General features: G+C 33.7%; 1 protein-coding gene across 1 annotated transcript in view; it reads left to right on the top strand.

The window, feature by feature from the left end:
• Window positions 1–494: 494 nt before the first annotated feature.
• The window catches only part of si:ch211-91p5.3 (uncharacterized), a 30526-nt gene continuing 12002 nt past the window's right edge, over window positions 495–19018 (top strand). Inside the window, exons 1-13 of the mRNA XM_056451888.1 lie at window positions 495–792; window positions 1713–1838; window positions 2017–2139; window positions 2255–2407; window positions 3828–3995; window positions 4091–4268; window positions 11708–11815; window positions 11935–12120; window positions 12223–12357; window positions 14175–14315; window positions 14439–14858; window positions 16655–16789; window positions 17034–17171. Coding sequence (XP_056307863.1) covers window positions 583–792; window positions 1713–1838; window positions 2017–2139; window positions 2255–2407; window positions 3828–3995; window positions 4091–4268; window positions 11708–11815; window positions 11935–12120; window positions 12223–12357; window positions 14175–14315; window positions 14439–14858; window positions 16655–16789; window positions 17034–17171 — 2221 coding nt within the window. The 5' untranslated portion in view covers window positions 495–582. The remainder of the gene's footprint in view (window positions 793–1712; window positions 1839–2016; window positions 2140–2254; window positions 2408–3827; window positions 3996–4090; window positions 4269–11707; window positions 11816–11934; window positions 12121–12222; window positions 12358–14174; window positions 14316–14438; window positions 14859–16654; window positions 16790–17033; window positions 17172–19018) is intronic.

Here is a 19018-nt window from a genome sequence, read left to right as displayed (position 1 = left end):
ACTGCTGCATTTGACATAGTTTCTTGGTTTCAAACTTTTTAAAGAAATTAACTGAAACTTTTAATATGAATTAATTATCCACAATTCTGAGATTTAAGAATACTTTCTTTTATTAAGAAATAAAGAAAGAAAGATTACGAACAAATTTAAAATCAACGAAGATCATGGGTCAACAGAACTGTTTAACTTTTAACAGTAAAATAAAAGTGAAAAATAATATGCTAACTTTTACAACAGTCAGTACGACCTTTAATGTCTACTACTAATACTGATTTAAATAATAGCTTTATAAGCTTGTTTCTGAATGCCTAATTACATGAGGTTTCTGAAAGCCTCTGATATATAAAACGGTTACCATGGTATTCTTTTTATTTCGTTCGTTCTTTTTTGACAAATATTAACAACAGGCAGATTGTTTAAGCATTTTTACTCAGTAACGCACAGCGCTGAATCTTTAAATATCTGGCAACTTCAAGAGTCAGCTGACCCGTGGATCACTGCGAAAAGACAGCTCACAGCATACCGCAGCTCTCGGAGACTACCAAAGATTTTGTTGTATATTTTTAATTTTAGTCAGCGATCATGAGTAGCACGCAATCTAGCACACGATTTAGCGACGAAAACTATAAAAACTGGTTGAAAACAGCCGAAAGTCTTTATATACTGAGGAATCGCATTCAAAACTTCATTGAAAAGGAAACCGAAACTTACCACAACTCTCTCAGAAATAAACAGGAGCTCAATGGAAAGACTTGCCATCAAAACTGCAATGATAAGGACATTAATCAGAAGGTGAAGTGTAGACAATCGAATTAGCCTACATGTTTAACATTAAGGTAAACTTGGTTTTATATTCATACATTCATTCAGTGACAACTTGTGGCACACTCCCTATATTGTTTACCAATCGGTCTGAAATAACCTGCAAGTGTGACTTAAAAACAACATTAACACTGTTTATTTGACTGTGAACAATGTTGTACTTTTATAGTCATTGGCTGCTAATATGATTTCGTTGTTTAGAGTTTGCAAATAATACTTTTTATGAAATTATATTATTAAGGAGAAAGTCCGAATGTGTGAATATAAAACCAGTTTTACCTCTTTATGTTTAACCGTATAATTGGCTGTGTTTTCAAAAACGATATCGCTGTTTTGATGGCTATCTATCTATCTATCTATCTATCTATCTATCTATCTATCTATCTATCTATCTATCTATCTATCTATCTATCTATCTATCTATCTATCTATCTATCTGTTTGTCTGTCTGCCTGCCTGCCTGTCTGTCTGTCTGTCTGTCTGTCTGTCTGTCTGTCTGTCTGTCTTGATGTCTGTCTGTGACAAAGAATATGTCTGTGGCAAAGAGTCTATTCATCCATCCATCCATCCATCCATCCATCCATCCATCCATCCATGCATCCATCCACCCATCCATCCATCCATCCATCTATTTATCTGTCTGTCTAGAATATATCTGTCTGTGGCAAATATTTTATCCATCCGTCCGTCCGTCTGTCTGTAGCAAGCAATCTGTCTGTCTGGCAAAGAATTCCATCCATCCATCCATCCATCCTTGGCAAAGAATCTATCTGTCTGTCTGTCTGTCTGTCTGTCTGTCTGTCTGTCTGTCTGTGGAAAAGCAAACAGCAATACTAAGCTATAGAAAGAGGTTGAGAATTTGGAAATTGTGCTTATTTTGCTACCCTTAGTCTCTCTGTCAGTTGTGTGAATGCTGGAGGAAAGAAATTGTGGCCAATCACAATGGGAAATATGGTATACACTGGAACAACTGCAAACCAAATCTTTGGTCCAAAGATAAATGGGAAGTTGCCAAGGTAAGTCATTTTCAGGAATATTACTTAAGCCTAATATTATAGTGCTGCCTTTGAGTGTTGTCTGTTGCGTATGGGCATGGCTATATTTCAAATATACTGACAAATCATGTCAGTGCAAGAATAACTCAGTCAATTAAATTTTTACCCTAATTGTTTGTCTTATGTTTTTTTGTAACAGGCGTACATGCCGCGTGGGCACAGAGAACATTGTGAGTTTTCTCACTTTGATGTCGCTGCCATTCTGAACTTCATGAACTTCTGTAAACATTTCAGTAAAATTCAAGGGCAGCATGTGAGAAATGTAAGTAACTTGAAATGCAAATATGCATTTTTTGAAAATCTAATTTTCAAAAATACATCATTCAGCACCAGCAGATGACATTTCACACTTAAATCATTTCCTTTTAACAATTAAGGTAATAACTGTACGGAACAATGTGATGCACTCCCCTGACTTAAAAATGAGCAACGAGGACATGAAAAAACATCATGGCACAATTCTACAGCTGGCCAAGATGCTTCAACCTCATGTCCCTGAACTGGAAAGCTTGGAAGAGGAGATAAAACAGGTAGATGGAAAATTAATAGTAATAACAATAACATACTTGGTGATGTTTTGTTTTACAGTCTCCATGTTACACATTCATACAGTTAGTAAATTATGCATAATTACATGCAATTTACACTAATTCTAACAACAAAACCCTAATCATAAAGTGTTTATTACAGTTTTTCTCAGTCGCTTTAATGCATTTCTCGCAACACTATTTACATTTGCACAACAGTTAATGCATTTCTCAAAACAAATAGTACAAACTGCAAAACATGCAAAAGCGTGTCACTTGCTCAAAATGGATAGCTCATTCCTCAAAAGCAAGTATTCATGTCAATATGACTGTCAGTGTCATCAAGATGAAAAGTCCTGACACCATTGTTTATGAACAAGATAGTCATATGGCTTTGTCATGTTTTTATTATAAAAATTTACTCTGTACATTTATTCCAATGCAAAATAAGTCAGATTTTGGTGACACGTCCTGAAAATGCTCAAGACAGCACTATATACTATTTGCACAGGCATTTGAAAACTACAGTAAAGTTAGACATCACTGCATTTAGCGAGGTATATGAGTACAAGACACTGAATATGTATGTTTTATATTTTTACTGCATTTGGTCTCTGCAATTCAAATTTTTTTCACGGCATTGTGCAAAAGAATAAATACACCCTTATTTACAACAAACAAAAACTTCCTTTGGATAGAGCTGTGCATGACTGTAAACAATATTGCAGTACATATTGAAACTGAACCAACATACATTGGTCTGTAAATCATTCATGAAATTGTTCAATTTAGAAGACATGTTCAGGAAAAAAAGATTTCAAATTTTTTTATGAAAGTTGCTTGACAGATTTTGGCATTTTTATGTAATGACTCAAGTAATCAAATGAGGACTATTAGCTTTAAGTGGAATGACTATTCTGCATTCACAAGTTTAGTTAATTTTGACTGACATAACATAAGCAAATGATAATGTTATAAACAGCAGAGAGTTGTATGAAAGCAATTGATGCATGTCCAAAAGCATTTGCAATTTGTTGGAAGGAATGAGAAACTGCTACTATGATGTGCACAAATGACTAATTGTTTTGAGAAATGCACTAACTGTTGTGCAAATCTAAATAGTGTTGTGAAAAATGCACCAAAGCCACTGAGAAAAACTGTAATAATCATGAAACACTCAGTACTGAAATGTATTGTTATCAATGACACTTTAAAATAATGTGTAACCACATATGGTGATGATAATGATGATAATGAATATTGTTAATTGTAGTAGTCATAAAGATTATAATAATGTTGCTTATTATTATTATCATTAATAATTATAATAAATATAATTATAGGCATAAGGATAATGTACTTTATCAGTACAATTTAACTTTCTTTATATCTTTCTTTATATCTTTCTTTCTGTTTCTTATAGTATAATAACACCTTGGATCAGAATTTCAATAAACCCCTATGTGAAGTAGATGGCCAGCAGATAAACGTCTATACCCAGGAACTTCTGGACCGTGAGAACCAAGCCTTGAAAGACAAGATTAAAGACATCATCTCATGCTTTGAGGGGAACCAAGATGAAAATATCAATGTAAAGTAGTAATACAAAAGAAAATGCCTACAATTAACTTTGAAGCAACTGAACTGTATTCGGTTTGTTTTACAACCATGTTTTTATGTGTTTAGGACAAACTTCAAGACTTTAGGCATATCATGGACTTCTTGGACCAAAACAAAGATCTCCTGGAGAACCTGGGTCCTGAGGTCAACAAACTTAAAGAGATACAAACAAAAGTAGATGAGCACGAGGAAGAGATCAGCACCCTGAAAGTCAGAGTGGATCAACTGGAAAAGGTGAAACAAGGTAAGAATTTACCTTGAATGGGGAAAATTATCATATGTGTTTTTTATTTTGTATTTTAGCAATATTTTCTTATGTTTTAATTACATTTTATTCATAGTTCAATAACAACAATAACACTTTCAAAAATAATATACTTCTAATAACGATACTAATAACGAAAATAAGATTAAGCATATTTAAGTATAACATTTAATTTTACATGATTACAAAGATCACTTTATAAGTGGACTTGGTGTATGTGTGTTAAGGGCAGGGCTTTTCACACTTAAAATGCTTTTCATTCTTAAAATCCTATTCAAACTAATTGGAGAATAGAGGGATAGTTCACCCAAAAATAAAAATTTACTCACTATTTACTTGTCCTCAAGTGGTTATAATCCTTTTAAAATTTCTTTCTTCTGTTGAACACAAAATAAATAAAAGTACACAAGTTCTCTCTTGGTCAGTACCTGGTTGTATTGTATTGTACTGTTTAGGCACTAATTTGTATTTTTAAGCTATCAGTGTGGACCCTTTAAGACTGATTTATACTTCTGCATCAAGTGTACGCGTATAGTTCGGTGCAGCCTTTGCGTGGTCGCATAGCACTCGCTGACCAGCACCTCTTTTAAAAAATTTAACTACACTACAAAACTCCCGCAAAGAAACTCGACACAGAGGAACATAAAAACCTACTGCCTGCTAGAGTTTCGAAAGTGTTATTGCAGAGCAACACAAAAGCCGCCTTTCCACTGCACACAACAAGCGACAGACAGGATGTAGCAATGTTCGTTAGTGAGGGAAGAAGAAGACAGGGTCGGCGATTCAGGTAAGCAGTACAGTTTTATTTTTTTCAATGCGTGCACAACAGCCGTAGTGTATGTGTGTGTGTGCTCTCTCTCTCTTCTCCCGGCTGCTCCTTCTGTTCTCCTTAAGAAGGTTGTCTCTCCGGCCCAATCACTAGAATAAACAGGTGTTATTTATTATTTCTGATTGGCCTGCTGATTAGCCGCCGGGCTCCAAGCCTGCTCTCCCCCCTCATTGGGTGTTCGATCATGCTTGCCTCTCCACACAGGAATTCATTTATTTCCAATGGAGAATAGTCTGGGAGCTGCGTGGAGTTCCGATCATCTCGGTTTGCGGAAAATTCGGATTCGATTTGAGCTGCAGATCTGTTAAAATATTTAATCTTCTGCAACTAGACCGTATATGACCGGTCGACCGGATGTGAAGTATTCCAGTGTTGTCTGAGCAGATCAGTGTGCAAGATGAGAAATAGTAGTTTTTTGTGAAATTTTTATTTATTTTTTTTTTATCAGAAAAAAGTTTATATTAAAAAAACATTTCTATTCATAAATGAGTGATAATTTTTTTTTTATGTTGTCTCCACATTCCCTCATGGGACAACGCTCCATGAGTTTCTAGTATTCATTCATTCAACGATGGTAAACGGACAGAGAATAAAGGCTCTTGCTTTTGCACTCTTTTATTTTGGACAGAATCAGCTTCTCTCCCATGGTGCACAGCAAAACTAAAAATTCTGTGCAACTGCCACTAGGGATCGTATTCTGACAGTCGTGTCTGAATGTCATGTGCTGTGGAAAGGCGGCTAAACAGCGCGCAGAAGTATAAGGGGCAGATTACACAGAACGCGCTTTTTTCGTTGAGAGGCTCCTTTTTTGAATGGTTTACTAACGGCTGCGAGTGTTTTGCTCTTTTTTATTACAATCAAGAAACTTTTAGAACTAACAACTCTGCTAATTTCAATGTCTAAGCCCCTGATATAGACTGAACTATAAATAGATTCTACAGTCAGCGCACGTGCAAACGCTGCAAAAATGCCAAAGAAGAGTGAAAGCTGTTCTATTCGCTTTTTGAACCTTCTGGAGACCATGCTTTGTAGTCAAACACACCATCAAGCTGTCCTCTCTCAAAAAACCTTGTCAGGATGAAGATGATCCTAAAGCTTCGAATGTTGATATACTGCGTGCTGTTAATTCCCTCAGTGACCAATTTGTGTAGATTTAATAACAACTTGCCCAGAATTCGTTTAGGATTTCTAATCTTTCAAAGGCTATTGATTTTGTAGGCAAGGAGTTAAAATCGATGTCCACACGAGTTAAGGTGAATGACAACAAGGTCTCGCAAATTCAGCAGGTGGTTTGAATGATTCAAAGCATATGCAATCAAGCTGAGATCTACAGCAGAAGGTGGAATTGAAGGATCATCAATCTCAAAGAATCAGATGGAGAAAATATATGAAGCAGAGTGCTGGAAATGCTTTAAGTTCTAACTCCAAACGAAGCAGATGACATCCGCTTTTATGTTGACACCATTCACAGAATTGGTCGTCCCGGAGCAGGGGGAAATCGCCCTAGACCGGTCATAATTCAGTTTGCGCTTCGAGTGTACAGGGAGAAAGTCTGGAAAGCAGCTCGGGATCATGCCGCTCTTAAGGAAAGAGGTGTTCGTCTGATGGAGGACTTGACTTTGCAGAAAGACAACAGAGAAAGCTGCTATGACCAAAGGTAAAAGAGAACAGGGCAAGAGAGCTTACTTTCGTGGAGCAGATGCTTTTATTGATGGCAAAAAACTGTCTGTCGAGGAATTTGAAGCTGAACTGTGAACACTGAGAGAAAACTTCCTTCTGGTCGCTGGCTCTTTATCAGGGCGAAAAGTTATTTGTTCAGTGTATGATCGTCCAGGTGATGTGACTGTTCCAGGCTAATAGCTTTTCAACACCGGCTGCTTTGTGAATTTCTTTGTATCAGGGTTTTTTATACATATTTATTAACGTTCTGACATCTAAATTTTTGTTTTATGTCTGATTTTGTTTTTAGTAATTTTTAAATTGTTTCACTTAATGTTAGAGGTTCACGAGACAGCATTAAAAGGAAATCTATTTTTATTTTCGTTAGACATACAAATGTGAATCTAATTTTCTTACAAGAGACACATTCATGTAAAAGTGATGTTAGGCGGTGGCGATCTCAGTAGGGTGATAATTTTTTGTTGTCATGCTTCTCATCTTTCAGCAGGTGTCGCTGTTCTCTTAAACAAGTTTAAAGGTGATGTGTTATGTCCAAAAAATAAGTCCATAGAATTGTCTAACTTTATTTTAGTTTTACGAAGAAAATATGAAGATGCTTTTTTGTTTATTGGATGCGATTTTAATGATGCACCAGATGACTTCATAGATCGTTTCCCTCCTCATTCTTCATCATCTTTAAAGTTTAAACTTACTAACTTCTTGTCCTCTCATCTGTCTATAGTGGATATTTGGAGATTTTTAAATTTTAGTGATGAATGTTACTCATGGAGCAATTCCTCTAGATCGTTACAATCAAGGATTGACTTATGGTTGATCAATCCTGAATGTGTTCAATATGTAACAGAAATTTCATATACCTATGCTCCACCTTACAGATCATAAAATGCTTGTTCTGGCTCTCTCTGGTTCTAAAATTAATAATAAAAGTCTGCGGGGATATTGGAAGTTAAATAATAATTTGCTTAATAATGAAAATGTTATTAAGCATTGACATTTTTGTTAATAATCAAATGTCACATTCTAGCAAATGAGAACTATTTAAGTTTAAAGTTAGACAGTCAGCCATATATTTTAGTAAATAAGTTAAAACCAATCATTTGATTAAGGAACAGTCACTGATGAATGAGTTAAATATTTATTTAAAAAAAGATAATCTGACAGAGGATGAAAAAGTTAGATTAGAAACTATAAAATCTGAAATTGACAAAATTTACATTGATACTGCAAAAGGTGCATTTATTCGTTCAAGGGCCAAATGGTTAGAAAAAAGAGAAAAAAAATACAAGTTATTTTTTTCACTAGATATGCAGAATTATCTCTTAAAATTGATGATGTTATTACTTCAAATCCTAAATTAATTTCAACTTATGTAGAATCATTTTATTCCCAGTTATATAAATCTGTATTTCAAAATGATAAATATTATAACTTTTTTGAATCTGTTAAATCTTTTGTCTCTTTTATTTCATCTCAATTTAAAGATACTTGTGAGGAAAATCTGAGTATGCATGAGATGGAAACAGCGATATGTTCAATGAAAAAAAAAGTCTTCAGGTACAGATGGTCTTTCAGTGGAGTTCTATCTGCAATTTTGGAACACAATTGAAAATCCTTTATTTTAAATGTATAAGGAATCTATTGAGCTAAAGGAGTTACCAACCTCTTTGAAACAAGGATTAATAACCTTTCTCCCCAAACCTAATAAAGACCATATGATTTTAGACAGCTGGCGTCCAATAACACTACTAAATGTAGATTATAAATTATTATCTTTGATTTATGCAAAACACTTAAAAGAAGGTCTAAATGAAATTATTAGTGAGTATCAAACTGGTTTTATGGCCGGGCAACACATAAGTTGGAATATTAGATTAATTTTGGATTTGTTCGATTATTCTAATTTGATGGATTCTGAAGCGTTACTAGTTTTTCTTGATTTTCATAAAGCTTTTGACACTATTGCGCACCAATTTATTTTTATGGCATTAAAATATTTTGTTTTTGGGGACAGGTTTATTTCTTTTATGGAAATGTTTCAAAGAGATATTAGTAGTTCTATTAATTTATACCCATCTACTTCTAAAAGATTTCCCATTTGTAGAGGTGTCCATCAAGGCTGCCCTATTGCCCCTTTCTTATTTCTTCTTGTTGTAGAGTTCCTGTCCATTTATGTTTTCAAATCATCAGCAATTCAAGGTATAACCTTGGTATAACCTTTATGATTCTGAAGTAAAAGTTTATGAAATATACCAGTTAAAAAGAAGGTAAAGTATTTAGGAATAAGTATAACAAAAAGTTTATCTGAGAGACAAGATTTAAATTTTTCTCCTAAAATAAAAAAGCTTAAGGTATATTAATAACTGGCTTCAAAGGGATTTATCTATTATTGGCAGAGTTTTGTTGAGTAAAGTAGAAGGATTGTCTAGATTTGTTTACCCGGCTTTATCTCTTTTTGTTCAAGACGCTATTTGTAAAAAAAATTATGATTTATTTATACAATTTGTTTGGAGAAATAAGCATCATCATTTAAGAAAGGAATTCTTCAAGGGCCAAGAAAAGATAGAGGATTTGACCTTTTGGATTTTTTTTTTACTTAAATTATACGTTTAAAGTTAAATGGCTTAGGAATTGTTTATTGAAATTAGATTCAATTAGGTTTTTTATACCATATAATACTTTCAAAAGGTTGAAGGACTGCGTTTTTTACTATCATGTGACTACTCTGTTAATAAACTACAGGTAACATTGTCCAATATTTTTTTCTTATCTGATATTTTAGACAAATCAGCTAATTTACTTTCTTACAAAAATTTTATGGAAAGATGGTCATTCCCTATGAAATTTAAAGAATATAACTCTGTAACAAAATCTATTCCCTCTGGTTTACTAAAGCTAATGAGATGTCATATGTCCACATATAGTACTAATAGAACTGTGCTATACTTAAATGGGGTAGACTTTTGTAATAAAAAATGTACAAACAAAGTTATTAGAATAATATTTTTTAAAAACAGAGCCTTAAAGCCTAGAGGAAACATTTTTTTGAAATGTTTGTTTTGAAGATATTGTGTGGAAAAAAGCTTGGTTGCTTCCTTTTTGTTTCTGCATAGGTAATAAACATAGGGAACAACATTTAAAAATTCTTCACAACATTTATCTTAGCAACTACACATTATCTAAATTTATGCAGACTTATGGAAATTGCTCATTCTGTTTAAATCATCCAGAGTCTTTTATTCATCTTTTTTATGAATGTCAACATTCAAAGAAGTTTTGGGAAGACTTATCATGTATGTCCAAAAAAAAAATAAAAAATCAGGTTTTAGATGTAATTTGACCCCCAAAGATGTTATATTTTATTTTGTCTCAAACAATTTATCTGTGGAAATTAAAATGAGTCTTTTGATTTTATGTGGTTGATATTCCGCATTCATATTTCATATTCATAAATGCAGATTATGTAACTCTAAACCTTGTTTAAAGGATTCTATTATAGATTTTCATTTGTATATAGGCTCTCTCCTATATATTAATAGCAACAAATATCAAGATACAATTATAGTTGCAAAGGAGCTGAAGTTAATTGAATAGTAAACTTGCTGTCAATTGGGTAGGTTAAATCATAATAGCATTGTAAAAATTTCTATGTTGAAGCTGTCTTTATTTATTTTATGTCGGTTTTTTTTCAGTTTATGTTATATTATTAGTTACATTTGTATTTTTTGGATGTCATGTTTAAATTGTATATTTTGCTGTTGTTAAAAAAAATTAAAAATAAATAAACAAATAAAAAAATCGAATGAAAGCAGAGGCGGGGTTTCCGTTGAGGTGACAGCAGTGTTTGTGTTGTCAAGACAACAACAGGACTTTTGAAGATGGAGGAGAGACTTGTGGTTGCTTTTTTGAGTTATCTTCAGCTATATGACCTCAAAAAACTTGAATATATTATTAAATATTAAAATTATATAAATATCAACAGCAACACTCTTGCACAATAACCAGCTGATTCAGTCATTGCCTAGCAACATAAAAATGCGCACAGTGCTTCTTTTTTTCTTGTCAACAAAAAAGGTAGTGTGGTGCGCCCTTAAGCTTTTTCCCAATGACAACTTGTGTACCTTTTATTGTGTACGGTAATACATAAATAGCAAAATTATGCTATATTGATATTAGCCACAGCTAGATCCATTCTAGCCTTAACTGATAAAAAAGATGCTTCTAAATTACATGTTAATGTGAAACTTCATTTTACCTGGGGTTTAAAACAGTGGTTAGACTAAGGAAAAACTGTAAAGTGTAAAGCTCTAAAAATGTGTAAAGTGTAAAAAGCTCCAAAATCGCCTTTCACAGATACACAAAGGGTAAGTTCACAAAAAAAGAAAAGGAATTCGCTCTTTACTCTCCCTCAAGTGGTTCCAAAACTTCATGAGCTTATTTCTTCTGTTGAAGATATTTTGAAGAAATCTGAAAGCATGTAACCACAGACTTCCATAGTAAGAAAAACAAATACTTTGAAAGTCAATGGTTAGAGGTTTCCAGGTTAAAGGTTCTTTTGTGTTCTACAGAAGAAAGAAATTTATAAAGGTTTTTATAATTGTTATATAATAATAACTATAATAATATAATAATAATTATAATAGTAATAATAAAAATATAATAATAACTATAATAAATATAATAATAACTATAATAATAATAATAAAAATATAATAATAACTATTATAATGTTGTTTTTAAATTGTATAGGGTGCCTACAAGGGCATTCAGTCTTATTAAGTATTACACAAGTATTTGTCATGGATAAATCGCACAAGTTTCACTCATTTTGATTCATTTTGAGTTCAAATGTTTATATGTGAGTGTACTGCAATATTAATTCCATTTAATTTCATTGCTCTTCCACCCACAGATCCATTGCTTCCTGCCATCCCACCTAGATATAAGAATCATCTTTATGAGTTTTGTCGTGCAAAGAAATGGCCCGAGCCTGTTTTTACAGAGACTCAAGAAGCCCAGGGTATCAAGTGCACCATTTAACATTCAATATGCAAGTCATTTGGAAACAAATAAACATGAATTGTATTATTGATAATCATTAATTCAGGTTAGATTGAACAGTTCACATCTTCTGTACAGGTTATAGGGGTAAGGTGACAGTGAATGGCCAAAGTTTCACTGGCACAAGAGTTTTTAATGACAAAAAGGCTGCCCATCAGGAGGTAGCATGCATTGCCCTTGAACAGATGAAATCACAGGAAGAAAGCACGGATGAACCATCCTGTTCTGTTATGCAGCCTGAGACGTCCTGTTCATCTTCCTCAGGTAAAGCATGAATTTTGTTGACTATTTGATGCACATTGAATAATGATGCACATTCTTGCTTTGAGTTGAAACTATGATCAGTATGTTATTTTGAAATTTCAGGAATTTACTTTGGCAAAGTAACCGTGGATCTCAATTTAGAAGTTGAGTCAGAAAGATGCTCTTCAGCAGAGGAAGCAAGTGAAGCAGTTTATAAGATTTTATGGGAAAGTTTTCACCTCAGCACTCCAGTACAAGGTAAATTTACTATCCTAAACTAAGTATGAACAATACTTGTGCAGCATTTATTAATCATAATTCAGCATTTACTGATTTCTTGATTCATGCTTGTTAACATTATGTAATGCACCAAGAGTTACCTAACAATGAACAACTGTAATTTTATTAACTAACGTTAACAAATACTGTAATGAATGAATTGTTCATTGTTTGTTCATGTTAGCAAATGCATTAACTAACTTTAACTAATACAGCTTTATTGTAAAGTTTTACCAATTAAACATTTACTTTAAATTAAGATAAAGACAATGTATGTAAAGACAATGTATGTTTGCATCTAAAGTGGTTCACAGAAGTATTAAGTATTAAAATAGCAGGGCTCAACAATAAGGACTGCCCGAGAGCCCAGGACCAGTGTGAGAGATGGTCTGGACAGTAGACAGGATTCTTACTGGCCCAATCGGGCAAGTGCTGCCTTGTCACTAAAGTTGAATGATGGCAATGTGGCGGCAAGATCATATTATGAGGCTAAAAGAAAATGTCCGTTTCTAACATCTTGAAAGCAGACATTTACGTGGATACTCAACGAAAAAAAGTGATGTTTTGCACAGTTTGCTGTCAGTTTGGCAATGTCCATACTGCTCTTTCTGTTTGCACAACACTTTGAATTTTGCTCATTATACCTTTATAAACATTTTTAACATTTTTAAATTCTAGATACACAGATGTTATTTTTGATTGTTATTCTTTTTGTAATGTGGCACAGTTCCTAGAGAAACGGAATTTTAAATGAGCAAACAGAGGGCGTGGCTTGTTTTTTCTACCACGACCTGAATGGATGTAGTAAAGTAGGTATTTCATTCAGAAAGATTGGGAAAGTGGTTTCAGAAGAGTTATTACAATCTAACAGACTCGTCCTGCTCACCATTTCTGTTTCTTGTCAAAACTGACAGTTCAAAATCACGTAATCTGATAAATTAACTAAAAACAAACAGGAAGTGCAATTTCAATGAAAGATTAGAAGGACAAACTATTTTTTTTTCCTAATGACATGCACAGATGAATTGTTCACCACAATTCTAGCAATGTAAGCTAACAAAATTATATGGTTAGTTTTGATTTCTTGGGGACTTTTTTGGTGGTGACTGTGAATATTTTGGCAGGGCAAGTAAAAATCTGAACCAGAAAAAATCCTTAGTGTTGATCCCTGCATAGTAATATTTGTATTATTTTTAATATTAATGAAGGTTTGTGCAATGAATGTTAAGTTTTAACTTTTTAATGGACAATAATCTCAGTAAAACATCTAAAATTAGTATTATTGTTTCTCAAAAATGACTCAAATTTACAATTTGCCTTATTAAAGTTTGAGATGTTAGGCAGATATTTAATATTTAAAATTATGCTCATGAAATGTTTTATAAGTATAAAAAGCTTTATTTATTACTTTAAAATCCATACAATGAACCAAAGATTTTGCCAGAAAATTAAGCCATTTCAGGTTTGTGCAACAAATGTGCAGTTTTAAAGCTTTAATGGGCAAGGGTAACTCCACTGATTATAATACCACTGATTATTGCTTTTTCACTACACATCAGGACACAAAGCCTTTTTCCTCAAAAAAATTACTTAAATTTTTAGTTTAACATTTTGTTTCTTTATTTATTCTTATGTATTTTCATAAAAGTTTCACCACATTATCATGAATATGTTTCAAGCTCTTACCGTGTTTTTTTATTTGTATTTTTATGTATATTTTCTTTAATACGTTTAGAGCAAAAACGATTTTCAGAATGACACAAATAAAACTTATTTTTTCATTCCTTTTCCAACAGGTCAGACACACAGGTCATTAATCTTGGAATATTTCAACACAAATTATTTCCAAAAACCATCAGAACACTTTGTTCAAACTGACGACAACACAACTAGCTGCAAGCTCAAACTCATTGGGCCTTTCACATTTTATGACAAAGGTAATTACTGCTCTGCTGTTAGTTGTTGGTTAAACATCACATATTTTTCTTTTACTAAAGCTTAGTGTGGATTTACATTCTATTGTTTGCTGATCTTTTGTTTTGATTTCTTGGATTTTTTAGATGGCTCCACCAAGAAGAAACTGGCAGATCAACAGGCAGCTAAAGTTGCCTTGCAGCATCTATCAGGTATCTTCAAATGTGCTCCAATATCAGAATCGGAAAAGAACTTCAAAGGAATTCTGAAGGAGTGTCTTGAGACAAGAGGTCTCAAAAGTCCCAACTATACCACTTTGAATAATGCAGAGATTAGTGAAGAACAGGTTCCCATGAGCATAAGCCCAGACCTGACAAATTCTGTAGCATCTATTACTCAGGCAACAGAGAAGGAGCATTCAAAGCTCAAGTCTGGCAACATTTGCAAATCAGCACAGCTTCCGTTATTTCAAGAGGCAGTTTGTATTCCTGTTTCTGTGCTGCCAGACCCTCAAGACTCCAGTTCTCCAGATGTACTGAGGAAAAAGCCCCGGATTGATTGTCTAGGTACAGCTTTCTTTATACTTCTATCTAGGACCCCACACAACTGTCCTCCAACTGCACATAGTTTGGACATGTTTGTATTGTTTTACACATTTTTTAAACAAAATAGATTAGATATAGTGTAGATGTATTCACAGTTCCACTTGTATTTAAAAACCTAAGGTTCGACCATAGGCCCAAGTGGGTTCAGCTCCAAAGTTTTGCCATGTGTCTCCATCATGAATCATGTTTGGTAATAATTCCTCTGGGTTAGTTGTGCTTTTTTCCAAATGTTTTGCATTTTTGTTGTGTTGTGCTTCAGTTGTGCTTTTTACCCAATAAGACATGATCTTATTGGCAGAGAATGTAATGAGGTTTCAGTGATCGTCAATGAGGACTTATTAGTGATTGGCATTCAGTGGGAGAGTTCACCCAAAAATTTGATAAGGCAGCCTCGACTTGTCTAAATGTAAACATTTAGAGTTTCTATCTTTTGTTGAAAACAAAAGAAATACATAATGAAGAATGTTAGAAATTGGTAGCCACTGGCTACCATAGTTGTTTTTTTTTACTAGTATGGAAGTTAGTGGCTTCTGGTTTTTAATATTCTAAATAATATTTTATTTTGTGTTTAACAGAAAAAACAAACCACTTTTGAAACCACTTCATGGTCAGCAAATGAGTAAATTTTTATTTCTGTATGAACTCCCTTTAATAATTTCAGCTGCTGTTTGCATGTTGGAGTAGTGGAGAAATGCAGGTAGAAAAGAAATATAAGGTACATTTGTAAAATTGCACAGAAATTCATCTTAGAGATATGAGATATGAGATAAGTTACAGCCAGCTCGCTTCTGACCATACCATAAAAAAGATGAGATACACAAAAAGGTATGTAATGAAAAAACATTTATTGAAGGGAATAACAAAATACAGCAAACTGTCTAGGCGATGCAGTGGTGCAGTAGGTAGTGCTGTAGCTTCACAGCAAGAAGGTCGCTTGTTCGAGCCTCGGCTGGGTCAGTTGGCATTTCTGTGTGGAGTTTGCATGTTCTCCCTGCGTTTGCGTGGGTTTCTTCCGGGTGCTCCGATTTCCCCCACAATCCAAAGACATGTGTACATGTGGTACAGGGAATTGGGAAGGCTAAATTGTCAGTAGTGTATGAGTGTGAGTGAGTGTGTATGGATGTTTCCCATAGATGGGTTGTGGCTGGAAGGGCATTTTCTGCGTAAAACATGTGCTGGATAAGTTAGCGGTTCCTTCCGCTGTGGTGACCCCGGATTAATAAAGAGACGAAGCCGAAAAGAAAATGAATGAATGAATGAATGAACAAACTGTCTAGAGACTTGAAATAAATAAGAAATCAACTGCAATTCTCTCAACAAAATACAACGTTCTATAACACGAAACGTAAGACACTGACACAACAGAGTTGGAACAAAATGACCTCTCTAGGGAATAACAGTCCACCAGAGGAAGTGCTGTTCCTTACAAAAACATTCAAATATATGCATACTCCACCCATAAATTAACTAATTAACTTTGACGTTACAGTGCGAGACCACCGAAAGGTAAGAAAAGGAAAGACAGTGTCATAATAGATACATCAAGAAATCCATTCGATTCATTATGGGGCATGCGGAAAAGTCCTTTTCTATTTTTAGTTTAAAAATATATATAAAAATAAAGGTCATCCACTGTTATTAGGATCACAATATTGGGATCACAAGGACGGCAATGTAAAGATGATGTTTTTCCACAACTTGACACTGAACAATGGACAAGGAATTATGTATAAAACAAATATCTTTTTACTTTTCAGGAATCACTTTCTTTGGTAAAGTGACTGTAAATCTCAAAGACGTTATGTCTGATAGATGTTCTTCAAAGGAAGAAGCAGCTGAATCAGCTTATAAGAACTTAATGGAAAGCTTTAGCATCAATGCTCCAGCAGAAGGTAAAGTACAAAGTTTAAGTTAGATATTAAAGAATTAATATAAAGCAAAGCAAAGCAAATAGCATTTTATGTTGTTTTTTTATCTGTACCCTAGTTAAAGATGATAGAAAATAGAGTAATGTTTAGTAACATATCCATATTCTAGTGTGCTACTTTTGTTGTTGTTATTTTTTTTTTGTAAGCCACATATGCAAAAGTATAAATTCAGAACAGTATAATCTAGCTTTAATCCTTTTAACAACAGGTCAGACGTACAGATCAGTGATCGTTGATTATTTCGGCAAATATGAAGTACAACAACCAAAAGAAGAGTTTGTCGATGACGACAACAACACAACAATCTGCATTCTGAAATTAAACCCTTTTAATTTTTACGACAAAGGTAAAGTGCATTTTTTAATTATTATTTAAACACTTTCTGAATGATGTTTAAAAGCTACATAAACTTACAAACGTTGTATTTGTTTGTTTCTTTAAGACACTCATTTAAAGGTCAAACTAGTTTTGAGTCATAACAGGTGGCTCTAGCTCAAGGTTGTAGTTTACCAAATATAAACATGTATATGTATATATTATACAAACCTCTAAATATGTAAAATGTAAACAAAAAGCATAAAATCTTTACATTTATAAAGTTTACAATTTAGTTTAAATATTTGTAAAATAAAACAGAAGTAAACTTATCATGCAGTTTTTAAATAAAGGTTTTATTATTAAGGGAAAACAAAATCCAAAACTACATAGCCTTGTGTGAAAAAGTGTTTGCACCCCCCCCCCCCCTGTTAAAACTTAACTCAGGCTTATCACACGTGAGTTCAATTTCTCTAGCCACAATCCAGCCTGATTACTGCCACAAATGTTCACAGTCAAGAAGTCAATTAAATAGGTCCTGTATGACAAAGTCAAATAGACCAAAAGATCCTCAAAAATAGGGGTGAGCAATTATTTTTTACATGGGGCCACATGAGAAAAAGAAAATATTTTGGAGGGCTGAATAGAAAAGCTGAACTGAAGTCTGCTTAACATTAATTGTGTTTCTTTATATAAAGCAGTAAATGGCATTGTTTTGATAAGTTGATAAGACTGGTAAGAGTATATATTATTATTGATCATTGAAAAGAGAATTATCTTAGTTATCTTGACATTTAAAAAAATGACATTCTCTTCATAAAGTTTCCCAAAACAATGGTTAACGAAATGTGAACATTTGAACAGTTTTTGAGTCATTATATTAGTGACCATTTTCAACAACATTCTGTTAGATAGATCATATTAGAAAATAATGATGCCTACATTTGTAGTTAAATTACATTCACTCTCATTACTAATTCTTTTTGTTGGTCTTTAAAAAGTGCATCAAAGTCAGGTTGAAAGTCTAAGGTGGAAATGCAAAGCACAGCTGACAGATGATCATCAGTAAGAGAGGATCTGTAGCTAGACTTGTTAAATTTCACAGATGATAATGTTTGTTCTCATATGTAGATAGACCCAAAGAGAACACACATCTTCTGAGCATGTCTTCATATGTTTGGAAACTTCTCTTGCTTAAGAGATAAGTAGAATTTCAGCAGTGGATGTGACTTAAAGTGCTCTGCCAGTACTGCATCAGACTGCAGGTCAATAAGTTCACTATTGGCACATTTCCACTGAGTGGTAAGGTACGGTTTGGTACGCTTTTATGGCCATTTCCACTGTCAAAAGGTACCAAAAACCTAACCATACCATACTACTTTTTGTGTAGCCTTTTGAAAGGGTACCTAGCAAAACAAAACGGTAACAAAAGGTAGAGCCAGATGCACAACTGAACGCTATTGGTTTACAGAGATACGTCACTAGCTCGTGCACAAGCCAGGAGAATGAAAACAAAGGAAGTGCCATTTTTAAATACACAGCCGAGACATCACACCGTAATTATACATACATATAATAACAAGTCATGGTCGACTCGAGCTTAAACAAACCTTGTTGTCGTGATAAACAGCCACAAAGCCAAGAAGAGCAGAATCTACCCTGTGCCCTGTTAATACCCTGAAATAATGAATTTCTTGAGCTCATAATAATAAAGTATGCATGATTATTGAAGTGCTTCTGACATCCGATCCTTTCAGAAACAGGCAAATGTGAAAGTGAAGCACGAATAAAGCCAGAAAAACACAAAGGAGCAAACAATCTTTTTTCAGTGATCTAAAACATGAACAAACTGCCATGTTTAACTATTATCATCACCTT

This window comes from Danio aesculapii, chromosome 25 (genome assembly GCF_903798145.1).
Source record: "Danio aesculapii chromosome 25, fDanAes4.1, whole genome shotgun sequence".
Lineage (NCBI taxonomy): Eukaryota > Metazoa > Chordata > Actinopteri > Cypriniformes > Danionidae > Danio > Danio aesculapii.
This window is presented reverse-complemented; position numbering and strand designations above follow the sequence as displayed.